Below are 18,860 nucleotides of genomic sequence, written 5' to 3'. Positions count from 1 at the left end.
CTTCCCTCGTTTTTGTGCACGTCGGAGTTGGGGGTTCATTGCAGCACTTAAGTCAGGGAACGTAGTGTCTCGGCGAAAGGCGTCAGTAGCTTGCAGAGTTTTTTTTTAAAGGTGATGTTGGGGGGGGAGGGAGGGGGGTTTCCGTTCAGAGAATTCCTTGGCGATCGGCCGCTGTAGAAAGGGGGTCGCAGTGGGGTACGAATTGCCTCCCCCACTGCGCTCTCTCGGTAGCAACTCAGATAAACGTTTCCCCCACTGGGAATTTTAAAAGGTTTTGCATCGACTGCTATGAAATCTGGGTGTGTTGTTGTTTTTTTCCCTACAAGTAGATTTTTGCTTCCGTTTCCAGGTTTCGTACAAAAAACATAAAAAGAGAGATTTTTGCCTCTTCCTAAACAATAATGCCTGCATTGAATTGCCGTTCTCGTCTCCTTTCCATAAAACGCTCTCCCAATTATTCTTGTGGGCAACTCTAGGTTCCAAAAAAAAAAAAAAAAAAATCACCGGTAGCTAATAATAAAATAAATTTACCCCAGAAATCTACGTATCCGGGTCCAAGTGTTATAGGGAAAAATAAAAATCTACAGCCAACAGAAAGAACGAGATTGAGGAATCTTCCGTCAGATCCGTATCTCTTTTCCTTGCCTTCCCCGCCCCCCCCACCCCGCCCAAAAAAAGTCACATTGATAATGTGGTATCACTGTTTTTGCACAGTATATATATAAAAAAACCTCAACAAAATAAAAACCCAGAAACTATAATACAGTGAGGTAAAGGAAATGCAAAAAAACAAAAACCGAAACCAAATAATAATAATAATAATAATAAATCCACCCACAATATATATCTTCAGGAAATGCCACAACAGTGATTTGAGGGAGGGGAGGAGGGGCAAAAAAACCACGTGTTTTTTTTTCCTTTTCTTTTTGAAGGAATCCAACAGGAGACACGGCCATCGTTAAGTTTGTGTTGTGTTTCGCCTCTCCTGCAGCTACAAAATCCACAGGGGAGTCGGGGGGGGGGGGGAGACGGTCTCTTCCAACAGTTTATTAAAAAAAAAAAAGAGAGAGAGAGAGAAGGAATTAATCTCATTCCCCTCTCCTCCTTCGGCGTTCACACTTCCATCAGTTCCAGGTCTGCATCCTCAAAGCCGTAGAAGGATTCGGTCTCGCTCTCCCCCTCAAAGAGCTGGTGGAGGATCTCGGGGTTAGCGGATTCCTCCGACGGATTCCCCCCCTCCTTGTTGTTGTTCAGGTCGCCCTCCTCGTCCTGCAGTTCGTTGCGGAGCTTCAGCTGCTCCTCCAGCGAAGCGATCAGCTCTTCCTGCATGTCGGCGTTGCGGCCGGGCGTGTTGGCCGTGCCGTCCGGGCCGGGCAGGACGCTGGCCACCAGGAACGACTGCTGCACCAGTTCAGGGCAGTCGCTGATGACCTCCAGGGCTTCGGCCAGCCAACACAGGACGAGCTGCAGGAGGATGTCCGAGTCGCAGGAGGACTCCGCCATGTCCTTGGCCTGCTCTTTCCACTTTTTGTGCACAAAGTTTTTCACCGTTCTTTTGATGCAAACGTCCAAAGGTTGGATTTTGGAGCTGCAGCCGGACGGCACCACCGCGGGCAAGGTGCTGGACGAGCTCAGCATGGAGAGGACCTTTTCAGAGAGGTGCGTCCGATGGCAGTCCAGGACCAGCATGCTTTTGCCGTTTTGGTGCTCGATGTGTTTCTGCCAGACTTTGGACGACCAGATGTCCACGATCTCATCTTCGCTGTAGCCGCTCTCCTTCTCCTCCAGCAGGATCGTCTCCGGCACGTTGGTGGGCTGCTCCAGGCAGCCTCGGTAGAAGACCACGGTGGGCAGGACACTCCCGTCGGCCAAGATGGCCAAAACCACGTCGCACCAGGGCTCCCCGGTGCCCACCGTCTGCAAGGCGTTCTCCTTCCGGTCGTCGCTGCAGAGGACCTCGGTGTCCAGGAAGAGGGAGATCTCGTCGATGGCTGCGATCATGGAGAGGGGCAGGTCCTGGGTGTGGATCTGGCCCTGCACGAACTCAATAAAACAGCTGGCGCTCTCCGCCACGTCCTTGGGGAGCGGGTGAGCCACCGCCCGGCGGCTGTGTGTGCTGAGGTGGTGCCGCAGCATGAACCGGACGGCCCACTCGTAGGAGATCTTGAAGCCCCCCTCCAGAGACCGGCCGATCTTGGTGGCCTTCTGGAAAAGGGTCTCCTCGTTGACCGGCAGCTGCTGCTCGCGCTGCGTGAGGACCCACTCGGCCAGCTTCTCCTCTGCTTCCAAGCTCAGGTACTTGGCCTCTGACAGAGAAGCCACGTTCTCCTCCTGGAAGGCCTGGAAGCGCCGCAGCCAGCGACGGATCCGCCGGGGCGGGTTCTTAAAGTGTTCCGCCGCCTGCTCAGTGTTGGAGCACAAGGCAAAGAGGACGACACGGAGCTTCTTCACGGAGAGCTGCTCCTTCCTGCTGACGGGCTCAGGAGCCTCCTTGGGCGAAGGTTCGTCTTCGCGGCTGTCGACGTTTGAGATGGTGGAGCCCTCTTTCTCCTGGACCGCGGCAGGAGAGCAGCTGACCTCGGGCGTCGGCTCGGGCACAACCGGCGGCGCTTCCGGGACTCTCTCCTCTCCCTCCTCTTCAGGCAGAGGAGGAGGAGGCGTATTCACAGTGGCGGCTTTGCTGGGCGAGGCGGTGGAGACGGAGGGTTTCGTGCCTCCTTCAAACGGCTGGGCAGGCCTGGAAGGTGAGAGGGAGAAGGTGAGGCTCGCCCAGAGGGGGGAGAGGACAAAATCTACCCAAACAGAAAAGGCATGATGGTTTACCTTGTATGGGAGCTCCAAGCCGGGCCTGTGGGAAGCAGAAAGGAGAGGTTCATTTTATGGCAAGAATCACCCTCATAAACAAGCAGGGGGGGGGGGCAGAAAAAGTCTGTGTCCCCCCCAAAAAAATATTTAGGGCTGAGCCAAAGTTCTTTGCTCCAGCCCAACTGCCCTCTCTTCGGTTGGAGAAGCTGGACAACAGGGTGTCAATTTGGGGGGGGGGGGGGGGGAAACGCTGAGCCTCATTATAGGGAGTCCTCAACTTACATCCGAACATTAGTCACTAATTGGTACAATTGTACAATCTTACCTCGCAGAATGACGTTGCTGAATTCGTGCGACGGGTTGAAGACCAGGTGCTTGGCCATGGCGTCGCCCTCCGACGTGGCAAAGAGACAAGCGGAACAGGCCAACCGGACCCCACTGGCAAAGAGAACCCAAGAGACACAGGGGGGCGGCGTCAGATTTGCAGCCTAGAATTCCTCTCCCCCCCCCCAAAACAAACACTGGGACGGGGTTGCCACCCTGGGAAAGGCAGTTGGGACCCCTGTGGCTGCCCCCCCCCCCCGGGTCCCAGGCCTAGGGAATCCAGTGGAGAAGGCCTGGGTAGCAAAAGGACGGGGGAACCCCATGGTCGGAGGGATGGGGCCCTTACCAAGCAGTGTAGTTTTTGAACAAGGCCAAGTATTTCGGACTTTTGCGAGGAACGTGGTTGCTGGAAAGAGAGGCATGCAGCAGTTGTTACACAACCACAAGGCTTCAACCACTCAGTTACCATCAAGAGGAGCCCCCCAGTAAGAATGTGCCCCAAAGGGAGAAGAAGCCACGTTGATGGGCTCCCAAGAGCAAGCGGCCTTGTTCCTTCTGCACTTAGGAACCCTTTGGGGGCAGGGAAAAAAACAGAATTTGATAGGCCCCCAACATCTCCAGCTTGGCAGCTCGGCCGGGCACAGGGATGTGTGTGAGTGGCAGGCACACACGGCTGTCTTTGTACGAGGGATGGGCACATGCGCCCTCCACTCGTGTGAATGGACCTTCGCACACGAACGCACACGCTTGCCCTCCTCTCCCGCAGCCTGGTTTTGAACTGATAGTGTGCCACGGCCTGGGGCTTGGAGACCCCAGGGCCAGGTGCGAAGTATCTCCCCCAGCTATCCTCCAAGCTCCTTTGGCTCCCTTCCGCATTAGGGCTCTCCGCTGCGTTCCAGCCCCGGGCAGACAGAGCCCCTCTGCTCCTGCGGGTGGGCAGCCTGGCCCGGTGGCACTCACTTGATCATGTGGTTGGCGTAAGCGCGGGAGCAGCAGGTGCTGTAACGGCAGAGCGAGCAGTGGACGTAGGTGGGGAAGTGGTTGGGGAAGTCCGGGATTTCGAAGCTGCATTCTAGGCAGGTCTGCCGGCCGAGGACGCTCCTGCAAGAGGGAGGGGGGAGGGAGGGTTAAATTAGAGCCCCTGTGTGTGAGTGTGTGTGTGTGTGTGTGTCCCCTCCAACAAAGCGACAGTCCAGTGGGGGATGAAATATTGACACGGAGGGGAAAGTCTTCCGTTGTGTTTCCAGAGCAAAACATTAACCTGGGAACACGGCCAAGGGACCCAGAGGACCTCCAAGGAGGGGGGCGGCATGGCAGCCGGTATTCAGGGAGCCTCCTCTCAGCCCCACCCGAAGGTGCAGGGCGTGCACAGGCAGTCCTCCTCGACTTACGACCACAATTGAGAGCAACATTTATGCTGCTAAACGAGACACTGGTCAAGTGAGTTTGGCCCCGTTTTACAACTTTTCTCGTCACCTTCGTTAAGTGAACCACTGCAGTTGTTAAGTTAGTAAGATGGCTGCTAAGTGAATCTGGCATTCCCCCATTCACTTTGCTGGTCACCAGGTCGCAAAAGGGGATCACATGTCACCCCGAGTCCGAATATACGTCACTTGATCATGGTCACGCTGCAAGGGTTGCAGGTGTGGGAAAAGCCCCTTTTCCCAGGACTGCTGTGACTTCGAAGGGTCCCTAACTGAAGTGTTGTAAGTCGAGGACGGCCTGTGCTCCACCTGCCCCGTCCTCTGGCTGAGCCTTCACTCCCCCCACCCCACCCCGGGGAACTCAGCCCAGAGGGAGCAGCCACCAGTGGCCAGCAACTCTCTTAAGGGGAGTTTGAAACTTGGGAAGAAGCGCTGACATTTTCCGGACGGCCTTCTTCTGGACGCTCCTCTGGAAGGGCGGGTACGAGAAGTTCGGCTGGGGATCCGGAGACGCCGAGAGCAAGGCCGGATCCTGCAGGAGGCCTGGGGGCATGTCGTTCGCGCAGAGGGGCAATGTCCGCGGCTGACCTCGGGAGGCCCTGATGGTCACCTGTGGCCCAAAGGGAGACAGCAAGATTAAATCACATGTTGGAGAGAGAGAGAGAGAGAAAGAGTGAGAGAGAAAGAGAGAGAGAGGGAGGGAGGGAGAGTCTGAAAGATCAGAAGGCTCTGGTTCCCCCCAGTGACCGGCCCAGATTGGATCCTGCAACGTTATCCTGGGACACGAACATTTGCCTTCGTTCGTGAGTCAAAATAACCCCCCACATCAGTGATCTTCTCCCCCCTCTCATTGTGCCCCAATCTGGAAGCGCAGAAGCCCAGACAAGGGCGACTCCCTTCCTCGAGGCTGCTGACCTAGGAGGGGGAAAGCATCCTGTCCCCACCCCCCCCTCCGCCCACCCCCTGGGCCGCTCTGTACCTTGGTGCCCGGCTTCAGCCCTTCCAGCTGCTTGGGTTTACGGAACGTTTTGTGGTGCTGCAGCTTGTGTTCGATCTTGTCCTTGGCGAAGAGGAACTGCAGGCGGCATTTGTTGCAGTGGTAGACGCTCTTTTTCTGCGAGGGGGGGGGAGACCCAGCGCTGATTTTCCTGAAGAAGGGGGGGCCCTTCTCTTTCGCCTACTCCCCGCCCGAGAAAGAGGGGGGTGGGGGGCTCACCTGGTGCCTCATGAAATGCTGCTGGAACGCCGTGCCGTTTTTGAAGACCTTGAGGCAATACGGACAGAGGAGGTGACGCGTGTCCTCATGCACCATCCGGAAATGGGTGTCCACTTCGGAGTAGAGGGACGAGCGGTACTGGCAAACCTGGAGGGGTGGGGGAAACCGTTCGTGTTAAAAGGGGCCAGAAGGTGCTTTGCCCAGAGGGGAGCCAGCTTTCTTTCTAGGGCCGCTCAGGCCTGCAGCCATCTTTTCTTCTGGACCTCAGGCCTGCCACACTTTCTGTTACTCTACTACGCCTTTGTCTACGGTGGGAAAACGGGAGGGGGGGGATTGTAGGGAGTTAGATGATACGCAGCCATAACAACGTTCTTTCTAGAAAGCCAAGGTCATCCTTTGTCTCTGCACCTCTGCACTTGACCGGAATTGGACGGGTGGAAGCTGCCAACATGGCAGTGGGAGACTGGGCCATGTGGTGGGCTTGTGGGGGTGGGGGTGCAAGATCTTTCAACTGGGTGGGGAAAAACAGGAAGCTTTCAGATTTGGGTTTTCCCAGATGTGCCAACGTGGCTCTCTTCATCAATGGGAACTTTCAGCAATACTTTGCCTTGGACTCGGATTTAATTTTGGGATGCGATTTGGAACCCCGACACGAACCGTTGGCAGTACCTGGCAGACATAGGGCATCTCCCCGGGCTTGTGGGTGTCCTTCATGTGCTGCAGGAACATGGGCTCGCTCTCAAAAGCCCACTCGCAGATCTTGCACTTGGCTGTAACAAGAGGGAGCAGGTCAAAACGGCCTCCGTTCAGAGATGCGCAAATTGTGGCTAGTGAGGCTCTCCGTGGTGCGAAACCTGGCATTTCAATCTCTCCCGCTTCAGTTTTTCTCTCTAAATCATGCCAGGTGAAAGGCAGCCCCCCTTGGGATCATACAGGAAAAGCTGGGAGGGGTGAAATCTCTTTTTTTTAAAGGGGATCCGCTGCTTCCCTCTGCTTAGGCCCCCTTTTTTTTGACGGGTGGCCAACTTACTGGTGGATTCGTACGGACTGTGGACGTTCTCCAAGTGGCACTGGAGCTGGAACGGCGTGGTGAACTGCCGGTAGCAGTGCTGACAGATGGTGTGGACGTCCACCTCTCCGTTCTGCTGGTCCAGTTCGACGTGGTGCTTCATGTGGTTCATGAACCTGCAGGCAGGGAGGGAGGGAGATGGTTGGGCTTGCCTGGCAGCCCACGGGAGAGAGACAGCCTCTGGATGCCACAGCAAGGTGGGATTTCACGGGCTCCCCCCAAAACACAGGAACCCGTTCTAAGCCTTCGTTTGGTCAGTGGAAGTACACCGCCCCCCGCCCCCCCCCAAAGGAAAAGCTAAGCAATATTGGATTTGGCTGTTTTTATAGAGATAACGGTTCAAGCCCTGTGAATGCAGAGGTGGCTTCTTTATTTTTCATTTATTTCACTGAATTCAGACTCTGCCCCTCTCACTGGGCAGCTTAGGTCACCAAAGCAAAAGGACGAAGAATTGAAACATTGAAAACGTTAAATATTTTAAAATATCTTAAAAGCAGGAAACGGGAGCTGTTTCTTTTCACTAACGCCCCTGATCTGAAGCAGCTTTTAAAAATAAGAGTCAATCTTAATTCTAAGGGAGATGGTGCTTCTCAAAAGGTCAAGACACACACACACACACACACCCCGGGGACCCCCTTATTCTTACCGTATGTTATTCTTGAGCCTCTTTGTACAGTGTGGGCATCGGAAGGAGGTTGGCACTTTGGGGAAGTTAAGCAGCTGGCTGACTTTGCCCCCGTCCCTGCCGTAGTAGAAGTCATCGACCAACATGATCAGCTTGCTCTGCACCCCCTCGCTGGAGCCGTCGCCCGGCTCGGAGACCTTGGATGGCGGCGACAGGGCGGGGATGGGGGTGGAGGAGGGGGGCGAAGCCATGGTGGCGGTTTTATCCGGGGAAGGGGGCTTGGGGGCGTGGATATTTGGTTCGGACTCCAGGGGTTTCCCTTTCTTCAGGAATTCCACCATTTCGGGGCAGCAGTACTGCGGGAAGGCAAAAGGGGGAGAGAGTCAGAATTCCTGTATATGCTCTAGCCCAGGGAAGTCCAGCTTTGCTGGCTGAGGAACTCTGGGAGTTGAAGTCCACAAGTCTTAAAAGTCACCAAGGCTGGAGACCCCTGGGCTAGCCCTTCTGGAAAGGCAGGTGGTCCAAATGAAAGCTTCTCCTCTTTTTATCTGGCTCTTGTCTTTGACTTCCCAGCCCGTCTACCTCTGGCTATCTCCCCTTGGCTACCGTCTGACCTCCTGGGCCAGGAGCGGTTACTTACACACATATGGCCTCTTAAAGCTTCCGTGATTCTGAACTGGGCATTGCAGCGAGGACAGGATTTCCGTCCGCTGTCTTGCAGGTCGAAGGCGGGGATCGGCGAGGAGCTGACTGTTGACAGCACGAGAAGAAGAGAGAATCAGGAGAGGGAAAAGAGACAACGCTGGAAGGCAGAAGCTAAAAAAAGAGAGGCTATTTCTTCTTCTTTGCTGTGATTTCTTTCCCCCTGGGGAGGAGTAAGGAAGGGGTGGCCCAGCACACCCCTTTCCCAATGAATAGCATCCCGGGGACCCTGCTCCAATTTCTTAATTAGCTCAGGAAGTTAGGAGACGCACCTTTCTGCGAGGAGGACTCCGAGAGGCCCGTCCTCTGGGAACCGTGGGCCTGGCTGTTGTTGGGCACCAACAGGGGGCCCGAGCTCTGAGCAAGCGAAGGGACGGTGTTCAGGGTATTCACCAACTTGGCCACCTCGTTGCTGTTCTCGCCCGCCACGCCGGGTTTCTTCACTGCGACAAAACTCGCAATGCTCACTGGCGGGAAAAGGAGGAGAGAAGCCGATCGTTTCCGTCCGGAAGAGGAGGAGGGAGGAGTCAAAAGGAAGGAAGTGGATTATGGGTGGGAGGCCCTGGGACAGCTGCACAGGGAACTGGGACGGGGTGGTGGAGGAAGAAGAGGAGGAGGAGATGCCGAAGGAGGACTTACTTTGTGGTTGCTGTGCTTGGGACTGTGGGACCGTGTTCCGGATGGTCAAGGTGGCCGGAATGACCGTCGTGAAGGTGTTGGAGGCCGGTCGGACAGGCATGGTTGGAGCCGGCCTCACCTGGGCCATTTGGGAGAAAACCTGAGGGACGCCGACGGCTGGCTTCACAAACTGCGTGCCTGGGGCTGAAGGAAGGGAAGAGAGGGGAGGTTGCCGGAATTGCCACGCTTATTTATTTTTCAAAACTGATAGGCTGCCTGTCTCGCTACCCAAAGTGGGTGGGTGGCTCATTTGCATGGCGGCTCCTTCCCAGCCTTCCTGCTCAAAGGGGGACCCGTCCTGGCTCTCCTCCCCCTCCCCAACGCCTCTGGCCGGCTTTCCTCTCCCCTCCCGCCTTACCTGGGAGGAGCGTAATGGGCCGTACGGTCTGGCCCTGCTGCACATTCAGGACGATGCCAACCTGGTTCATGGTGTTTTGCACAGGCCGGACGTTCCGCACGGGGAAACCCTTTCTCGGGGAAGGAAAGAAAGGCCGCTTTAGGAGCTGAAGCCCAGGCGAGGACAAGGCCTGGCCAGAGGAAGCCACCCGGTGGGCCCTTTTCCAAAAGGGCATCAGAGTCCGAAGGCTCATTGCAGCATTCAAGCGTAGCCCGTCTTCTGGCCGCAGAGACGCGCCTGAATGATATGGACGGCAGGGGGAAACTGCCCAGGCCGTGTCCTTTGGACCGCTCTGCCTCATTCAACTCCAGAGAAAAACCATCCTGCTAAGTGTGCACAGGAGAGAAACGGCCCCCTTGTGCCTTTTGGAAAGTTAAATCTAAATAAAAAGGGCCCAACGCCTCCTCCTCCTCCTCCTCCTCCTCCTCCTCCTCCTCCTCACCTGAGTGGTGATGAAGATGGGCTGGCTGGACACTGGAGAATTGGTCACGTGGTTTGCATTCTGCATGACCTGCACAGGCCGGAGGACGGGCTGGGTCACCACCGTGCTGAGGCCGGAGGTGGGGTTCTGAGCGAGGATCAGGGGCTGGCCCCCTGGCTGAACCAGAGGCGTGCCGGCTGGGGGGAAAAGAGGAGAGGGTCGTTACTTGCAGGGGGATAACAATAAGGGGCCTTCTAATTCTGCCACGCTGGTGGGGGGCTTTGAGGAGTTCAGGCCCCTCTAGAAGGGGAGCCCAGCTCGACAAATTCCTGTTCTTCCCACACACAGAGAAAGCAACAGTGTGTGTGTGTGTGTGTGTGTGTGTGTGTGTGTTAGACTGCTTCCTTCATTTATAAGGGCATGCTGCGGAATGGATTTAAATACAGGTAGTCCTCGACTTACAACACAGTTCATTTAGCGGCCGTACAGAGTTACAACAGCACTGACAAAAAGGGACTTAGGACCATTTTTTCACACTTTCATCCCCATGGTCACGAGGTCGAAATTCAGATGCTCATTTTATGACCGCTGCAGAGTCCCAGGGTCACATGACCCCCTTTTTGCGACCTTCTGACGAGCAAAGACAGAGGGGAAGCTGGATTCACTTAACAACCGGGTGACTAACGTATCAATTGCAGTGATTCGCTTAACAACGGAGGCAAGCAAGTTCGTAAAATGGGGCACAACTCACTGAACCAATGTCTCTCACTTAACAACGGACACGTTGGGCTCCATTGTGGTCGTAAGTCGAGGACCGCCTGTGTTTGAAACCCCTGGCGTTTAGTCGGGCGAAGGATTCAAACATGCTCCGTGAGCAAAGCGCAAGGAAAGCCCAGCTTTCTTCTCTCTCTGAGGAACTGCAGCGCAATCCTCTGGGCTGGGGCCCATCCCAGGTTAGTGACAGGGCACAGACAGAGCAGGAAAAAGAGGCCAAAGCATGTGGATTTTTTTTCAATCCCCCCCCCCCAGCTTAAATTGTTGGGGCGCTTCTAAGGAGGGGGACCTTGGTTTCGTCCCGGCAACGGGGATGCCAGAGACCAGACAGTGAGGGGAAGGGGGTGGGGGGGACCGCTCCTCTCTCAGCTCCCCTGGATGCCCCCAAGGCCCTCCGGGATCCTTACTGCTATTGTTTGCAAAGAGAGTCACCAACGTCTTCTTCGTGCTGTCACTGTTGGAGGTGCCGCTGCCGCTAATGGGCGTGGTGGGGAGGCCGCTGCCGATGGATGCGTGGGCAACGGTTGGCACCGGGGCGGCCACCGGCTGCACGCTGACTGAAACTGTCGAGGAGGAAACTCAGAATGGTTATCGGGTCACCTGCAAGCACCACCAGGTTTTCGCCCCCCCCCCCCTCCCGGGAAACTGCCAGGTGTAAAATAGTGGGGGGGGGGGGCAACAGGACATCTTTGGGAGCTCCCCAGTGACGGGCATTACAGACTAGCAACTTTTGTTGACTTATTCTGCGAGGGTTCTTTTATTCCGCCAGGGGCTTCAGGCCCCCGGCTGGGAGATCTCAAACCTGGGATGGCTACTGACTTGAACACAGCCAACGGATCAGAGGACAAGCTGCTCTCTGCTGGCTGCCCAGATTTTGGTCATCCTGTTCTAAAAAGAACTTTTCTGCGTTAAACGGGAGCCAAGGCTGTTCCTGTTATCTGCCAGAAGGCAGGGAAGGAGCAAATGCAAACAGCCCGCCAAGAAGAGGAAGGCAAATTATTAAATATGTCAATCTGTTACACCCACAAGGATATTAATAGCTGGGGGAAGGAATTATGTAGAGACTGTTTTAATCCCCCCCCCCCACTTGCAGGTGAGCGAAGGCTATTAGATGATTTAAAGTGGAGAAGACCATCCCTCCATCAGCTGGGACTCTCCTAATGGGGGTGCTGCTTGGGACCCCAGGCAAAGGCGGGTGCAACCCACCAGGAGAAAGGAAAGGAAGACCGAGGAAGGAAGCGGAGTCCGTGGCCCCATCAAACGTGAGCAGCTCTCACTAGGAACAGACCCTGACAGCTTAACAGGTCTGCGTCCTATCTCTTTGGGGGCTCTGTCTGTGCCCTCTGAAAATGCCAAGGTTCAGCCAAAATGAAAAATAAATGAAAAATAAATGAAAAATACCACATAGCAATTCATCTCTTGCACGACAGGGACTAGAACTGGCGACTACTACCGTCTGCCGAAATGTGAGTTCAGTAAGGTAGCTCAGGGATGGGGCTTCGGAAGAGGAGCATCACCTGTAGCCGTTTTGTCCACTGAGTTGTAGTCTTCCACCACAGAGTCCTCAATCACATCGCTGATCTTCTGCCAGGGTTCAAGTTCCTCCTCTTCGCATTCCATAAACAGGTCCGTGTCAGCCATCTTTGAGGGGATGGGAGAAGAAAGAGGAGTTCATCTTCGGGACAAGGGAGCAAGTCAGCAGAGAGAGGGGGACCTCCATCTAATTTGGGGAGGGGGGGTGAGCAGCACAACTTGGGGAACAGTTCTGATCCTATACTCTTCTGGTTTGTGCCTCTCGCTCCCAAAAGCTGCTAAACCAACCAGGTTGCATCTATTGTTAAGTTACGCTTTGATTTTAGTTTTGGTTCTAGCTTGTTTGAAAAAGTAAAAAGGGCCTTCATTTGGACCTAAGGTTGAAACATTCCTGTACCTTTCCCACTCATCTTAAAACCGAATTAAAAAAGGAAATGTTGCAAACTTTTCCATGTTGCCTTCATCTTAATAAAACCTTCAGGAACAACACTAAAAGGCTTTACTGTGTGATTAGCTGTGATCCATTTATCCATCATGACAAATGAATTACACCTTGGTGAAAGAGCTGTTTCTTTTCTTTTTTCTTTTAGTAAGGCAGCAGGCACCTGCAGGTTTTAAAATACGTACGAATAGATGGTAAACTATTGCCATCCATGATACAGAAACACAAAACTGTAAGCGGTTCATTCAACTAAGAATCTTTCTACAATCCCATCCCATTCTTCCTTCCAAAACTCCCATTGGGGAGATTTGGGAGGACATCAAAATTATTCTGCTCAATAAGATGATTTTTAATCCTTGTGATAAGTAAGCTAACATTTACTTTTCGGCTACACTGATGACAGATGCTCTCTCACTCACAAAAGCAGGCCGAGGGAATGCACTAAATATATGACGCCGTTTATTTAAAACGGGACATGCTGGAAGGTAGTCCTCCTATTAAAACCGACTTCTGTTGAATTAATACACCATCTTACAGATGCCCTTTGCTTTATACAGCAAAACCAGCATTGTTTCCTTCTTGCTGAGAGAAGGATCCTCCTGGGTTTGTTGTCATGAAAAGCCAGCATGCCCCAAAATGCTACTTTACGCTAAAGAAAAGAGACGGAGCCTCAGTTCGAGGGAGGGGAGGAAGAGGAGATTTTAAGAAATGGTTAGCAAAAAAAAAGGACCTTTGGAGTACAAGGTGCTTTTCCAAAGTTCACTCCACACAGGTTGAATCCAGTAATATACATTTTCATCTGTTCGGAAGCAACAGCTGCGTACAGAAGTCCTAGCTCAACAGATGCAGGCAACAAGTGAAGCCAGATAGGCAAGTAAACAGCCTTTTGCCCTGCCAAGCAAACCAACTTCCCAAAGCAGCTATTGGGAGAATCGGGAATGCCGAGCACCCACAGCCTGGATCTTAGATTCCCCCTGCCCTTCTCCTTCCACGCTGGGCTTTTCACACTGTAGACCTGCCTTGGCTTTCATTGCAGTGAAACTTCTCTGGGAACCTTTCAGTCACTTAAAAAATTGAGCACCAGGGATTGCTCCAGAAAGTAACCCCCTTGGGAAAACACAACAGATTATGCCCAGCACTGGGCTTGCACTGTTTGTGCCCCAAGAATATTGCTGTGTCTCTTCTTTTTTCTCCAAGATGCTCAGAAAGGAACCTTGGAATATTATTCACTTCCACAGAAAAAGATTCCCGTCCCTCCATGTCTCCCTTCTGCAAACCAGGCAGAGGAATCATTAAGGGTTTAAAAAAGACGAACAGATCAGAAAAATCGCTCAGGATTTGTTCAAATCCATCAGCAAAATAGGAGAGGTGATGCCTGTATAATACCCACTATCTACCAAGACGGTGGTGCTAGAATAAAGTTTGTCTGGAAAATGGTTTTCTTCCTCCATCCACGTTCAAATGTTTGTCTGCTTAAAACTGCTATTATGGGATCAAAATTGTAACTGAAATCAACATACATTATTTCCTTCTTTACTTGGGCTTTTCTATTATTGTACTTCTAGGATTACAAGGAGCAAAAGTCTGTCTTCTTGTTCAGAAACACATCACATATTTTTGTCTATTTCTTTTCTTTCCTTAATTTTAAAGCCCATTACAGCAACCCTGATTTTATTTTCATACAAGGACTTTGTGTAATAATTGCACTGTAAACAAATGGGGAATTGACGTTTCTATGATGTTAGCTCTCGAAAAGAATGCACTTAATAAAAATCCACTTGACTTAAGCAGTCAAATGGGGTTGGTAAAGATAGACATCTTAACCACAGATATTTAGGCAAAAAAATGAAACTCAGAGCTAGAGCCAGTCAATCTGTCTAGGAAGAAGACATCAATTTTCCTTCCAAAGACAGCCAACCATTCAAGTATTCAACCCTAAATCAAAAATGCAAAGAACTTAACCCAACCCTGGCCACAGAAGCAATTGCTTTTGATTTATTTGTTTGTAAAGCAACTCGGAAATAACAATATTTGATTTTGCAGGCCAACCGACAAACAGTGGCCAGGAATCCATTATAAAATCTGGTAAACCTTCAATTGCAACATGCAGCTGGTCTAATGTTCTGTTTCTCCCTTAAAATTAGACCAGTTCATCTTTTCATAAGATAAGAAGCACATGATAAAATAGGAAAATAGGATGCCTTACAATGTAGCGACCCAGTTGTATAACTGATTACTCATCAGATACAATGAAAATTACAGAAGGCACCCTTACTGTAACAACTAGACAAAAAGGCTGTAAATATCTTAAATGTTAACATTAACAGAAAACGTATTTTTTGAATTAGAGATTGCTCTGCCTATGTGACAGAAGGACATCTATAAAGTGTTTTAGATGGAGTATGAAGGTAAGGTCACCTGTCAGAAGCCTTGTGAAGGGAGGATAGAAGAAACTGTCACATAAGAAACAGTTTAAAACACACACACACCTAAAACAGTAACTACAAATTGATAAACAAAATGTAAACAAAATAATATAGTATCACATTGTTTTGCATGGTTATTTACTGCAAATTCCCACTAGATTTAGGATAGGTTGGGTGAGTTCTGAGCCTGGTGCCATTCTAAAGCTATTCTACTTTTTAAAAGAAATACTCAACAGAACAAAAATGCAGGCGTGTGGGAGAAAACACAACCGTTTTCTGAAGCTGTACTTCCAAATTCCGAATGAACTTGGTCAAAGATGCTATTAAGCGACCCAGGCAGAAAACATAACGCATCAGAAACACCAAGCACATGAACTACGACACAGGAAATTATTAGTGAACACAACAGGCAGTTTAGGAATTATCCAGGATAAACGAAAGAGGAAACACAACAGGTTATTTGATAAAAAAAATTCCAGTCCTGTTTCGACAGTTGGTCAGATTCAGAACTGAAGCAGCAACCCAATTATTCTGTTCCAATCCAATATTGTTCAGCATCTCAGAAAAGGCAGGAATAGAGTCGTACAGGAAGGATAAACGTTTTAGGTGTCTATTAAGAGGAAGAAAGCGGAGGCTGTTTAGAACATGATCTACAAATGTTCAGCTCTTGTACTTTTTAAATGTTTCATTGTTTTTAGTCCACTAAAATCTGAGGAGAAAGAACCTCTGTGCACGAGTGTGTTTCTTCTCACTTTACAGCAGGCCAGAATTACACACATTTTATGCAACCAGAATAAATGCGAAAAGATTTGTTAAGGGTGACCTGTACCATCCCCACAATATGGTTTTGCATCCCATCTAAGGTGACTTAAGACCACCTTGCAGTCACATCAACTGTTGCACATTGTTCAACAAGAGCTTCGGGAGCCACAGAACAATGTACAAATTCAGCAGCCTGGTTGCCAATCGTAACGGTTGGAACTTCCTAGACTTGGGGAAAAGGACATCAAGGGTTTTATAACAAGGATTTGTTCTGGAGAGAGCGGCCCAGTGAAGAACGCTGGCACTTCCCGTGTTCAAAGCGCAGATATGCCCACAAAGGTGCCAATTCCACTGTGCCATCTCTCACTTCTGCGTAGGGCCACCGCCTCCAGAGTTGTGGGACGGGGATGATGGGACTTGGGCAAAGCACGGCCGCGTCTATTCAGGAACAAGGACGAAGGAGGAGAAGAAGCTGAAATGGGGCCGAGAGCAGCCAAGGGGGCTTTTGTTGCCCAAGGACACCTCTCTGCCTTGGAGGGGGCTGGAGGACAATGCCCGGCCAAACTAGAGGGAGGAAGGTGGGCTGCTGTGCAACAGGTGTCTGGATCACCCTGCGAGGGTGCTGCTGCTGTGCCGTGCAGGTGGAGCATGCCAGGACGATGGGAACTGTAGTCCGGGGTGCCCAAAGGGCGCCACAAGGCCACTGCAAAAAAGGGGTGTGTATGTGTGTGGAAGCGGCTGTCCTGTGAGGGAGGCAATGTTGGCCCCCCCAGACGGACCCCTCCCCACCCCCCTAGTTTTTGTCTATAGAATGGGAAGCCAGCAACCAATTTCCCCCCCAGATACGCACCCCACCCCAAAACAGCCCCTCCCCCCAACCACGAGGGTCATGAATCAGCCCCCAAAAGGGGGAGGGGGAGAGAAAGTAATCCCTCCCAGCCAACATGGCCGCCTGCCCACAAGTGAGGACAATGTTGCTGGGGTGGGGGGGTTGTAAGAGACGCCACCCACCCACCCCTTACTATTTCCACACGTTTGGGCGGGGGGCGCCACGCGTCTTTTTTTTCCCCACTCAAGGCCCCTTCCAACAAGGCCCTAGAAAAAAGGGGGAGGGGATGAAGCGGACGGCGGAGGGATCCGACGCTTCGCTCCCTTTTTCCCCCCCTCTACCTCGCGCGCCGCTCGCCCCGCCCCTCACGGCGAGTAGAGAAGAAAAAAAAATCCCGGTACAGAGTATCGCTCCGCGCTCGCCTCCTAACCAAGCGGGGGAGGCCGCCGCCTAGTGGAGGGCTACCTACGAAGGCGGGGGGGGGGGAGGGAGAGAGAGAGAAGGCCACGCCTCTTTTCTCCACCGCCAGCCAATCGCCGTCCTCCCTGAACCGCCCCGGCTGAGGGAAACCGTCTCGCGTTCGCTTTTGTGTACCGCGCGCGCTCCCCTCGCTCTCGCGCGCGCTGTTCCCTCAGCCCGCTTCGCCCCCCCCCGCCGTCCCTCATGGAGAGGGGAGAAACGGCGAGAGGAGTGTACCCCCCCCCGCGGGAGCAGTTCGAACCGGTTTCCAACGGTTTCCCCCCCCCTCCTTTGAAGGGCCCCGCGCACGCGCGCTGCCCCCTGCCGACCGCGCGCTGGCTGTTCCCACCACCTCCCTCCTCTCCCACATTTCCCTCGCCAAGCCCACCCGTCCCGCCGCCACACATAACGGGATGGCGCCGACTCACCTTCCCCAGAACGGCGGCGGCCGCCGGTGGCTGCCTCGCCTCCCTCGCTGGGCTCCGAGGCAGGGCTCGTCCCCACTCTTAAAGGGACCCGCGCCCCCCGCCGGCTCCTGGGAGAAGGGCGACGGCGGCGGCGCGGCTCGCATGAGACTCCCCGCCCCCTCCCACACGGCTCCTCTTTTTTTTTTTTTTTAAGGGTTGCGGGTTGGTACACAGAAGCAGCAACAACACACACACACACACACACACATACAAAAAGGGGTCCTGGCCGGCGGAGGGATACGGCGCCTTCGTCATTTCCTTCGCTCCGGCGAGCGGAGCGCGGATTGGCCGGTGCGCGTGACGTCACCGGCGGAGGGGCTCGCCCCGAGCGAGGCTGCCTGGTTGAAGTTTGTGCGAGGCTGACAATTCTGAGATTTGGGAGGAAGAAGGTTGCCTCCTCTTTCTCCATCTTTTCTTTTTTCCTCCTCCTCCTCCTCCTTCATCATCTTCTTTTCTCCTCCTCCTCCTTCATCATCTTTTTTTCTTTTCTCCTCCTCTTCATCATCTTTTTTTCTCCTCCATCATCATCATCATCTCCTTTTTCCTCCTCTTCCTCCATCATATTTATTTTATTCAACTTATAAGCCGCTCCCTCTCCTCTTCAAGGGGTTTCCTGAGTTAGATTCTACTCAGCGGAAGGTGACAAAGTGAAAGAAATCCCCAGGAAGCATCAGGGTGCAGGCCCACCGCCTCGTCAATGTCATTTTCTTTTCTTTTTTAGGAAAGGTCTTCTGAATCAGTCAACATCCCTGACTCGTGCTTTTATTCCCTTCCGCAGGTGGGAAAATTCTGACCACGGGTTTATGCTCTGCCCGGGTAGACATGGAGAGCCACACCAAAGGGGGCAACCCTTGATCAATGCAGAGCAGAAGCTTTCTGATGTGCAGAAGGGCCTTAGATGAGAAGCAAAATGCCTTCCAAGAAAAACCAGAAAGTCCAGTTGCCTCTTGAAAAAATCACCTTTGGGACTGTCCGATGTGTCTTAATCTTCTGATGAAAGATGTGAACCTTCTTATTAAACCTGAAACTCTTATGACACTGTTACACTGAGATATTGCCTGTTTTTTCATCTTCTATTTATATACTGTCCGTCTCACTACTGACTGACTCTTCCATAGGGTAATTTGACCATGCAATGACTGTCTATCCTGCCTTCACATTCACTTGGCGTTGACAAGATCACCAGGACCAGATGGATTACACCCCAAGTTCTGAAGGAATTGGCAGATGTGATCTCAGAACCACTGAACTAAGATGATCTACAATTATACTGTAGCCAACTAAAAAAATACCATTGCGAGAAAAATAATGCTAATTATAACTCAATTCCAAAGATGCTGCCAAAGAATGAACCTTCCCAAAGACCTGGAAAGCAAAAATTCTTGGTTTTCTTCCTCAATTACAAAAGAAACATTTTCAAAGAAAGCGTCCCAAATGGCAGGCAAAAGAAAAAGCCCCATGCTTTTGCACAAATGCTACATTTACGTAGCTTAACCATAAGAACATA

General features: G+C 52.2%; 1 protein-coding gene across 1 annotated transcript; it reads right to left on the bottom strand.

Moving 5' to 3' along the window:
- Positions 1 to 777: 777 nt before the first annotated feature.
- On the bottom strand, positions 778 to 12,076 carry POGZ (pogo transposable element derived with ZNF domain; the record flags this gene model as incomplete). Its single annotated transcript, XM_081967977.1, is given in 18 exon segments — positions 778 to 2,737; positions 2,824 to 2,848; positions 3,131 to 3,243; positions 3,476 to 3,535; positions 4,090 to 4,230; positions 4,991 to 5,163; positions 5,533 to 5,667; positions 5,770 to 5,916; positions 6,439 to 6,539; positions 6,800 to 6,954; positions 7,485 to 7,819; positions 8,104 to 8,213; positions 8,438 to 8,684; positions 8,686 to 8,987; positions 9,202 to 9,310; positions 9,683 to 9,858; positions 10,843 to 10,998; positions 11,953 to 12,076. Coding segments are annotated over 18 exon segments (4,233 nt in total). The 3' UTR covers positions 778 to 1,113.
- Between the last annotated feature and the right edge of the window lie 6,784 nt (positions 12,077 to 18,860).

The sequence above is a fragment of the Natrix helvetica genome, assembly GCF_964273705.1.
Source record: "Natrix helvetica genome assembly, chromosome: 16".
Taxonomy (NCBI): domain Eukaryota; kingdom Metazoa; phylum Chordata; class Lepidosauria; order Squamata; family Natricidae; genus Natrix; species Natrix helvetica.
Note: the sequence above shows the minus strand (reverse complement) of the source record. Positions and strands in the feature narration are given on the sequence as shown.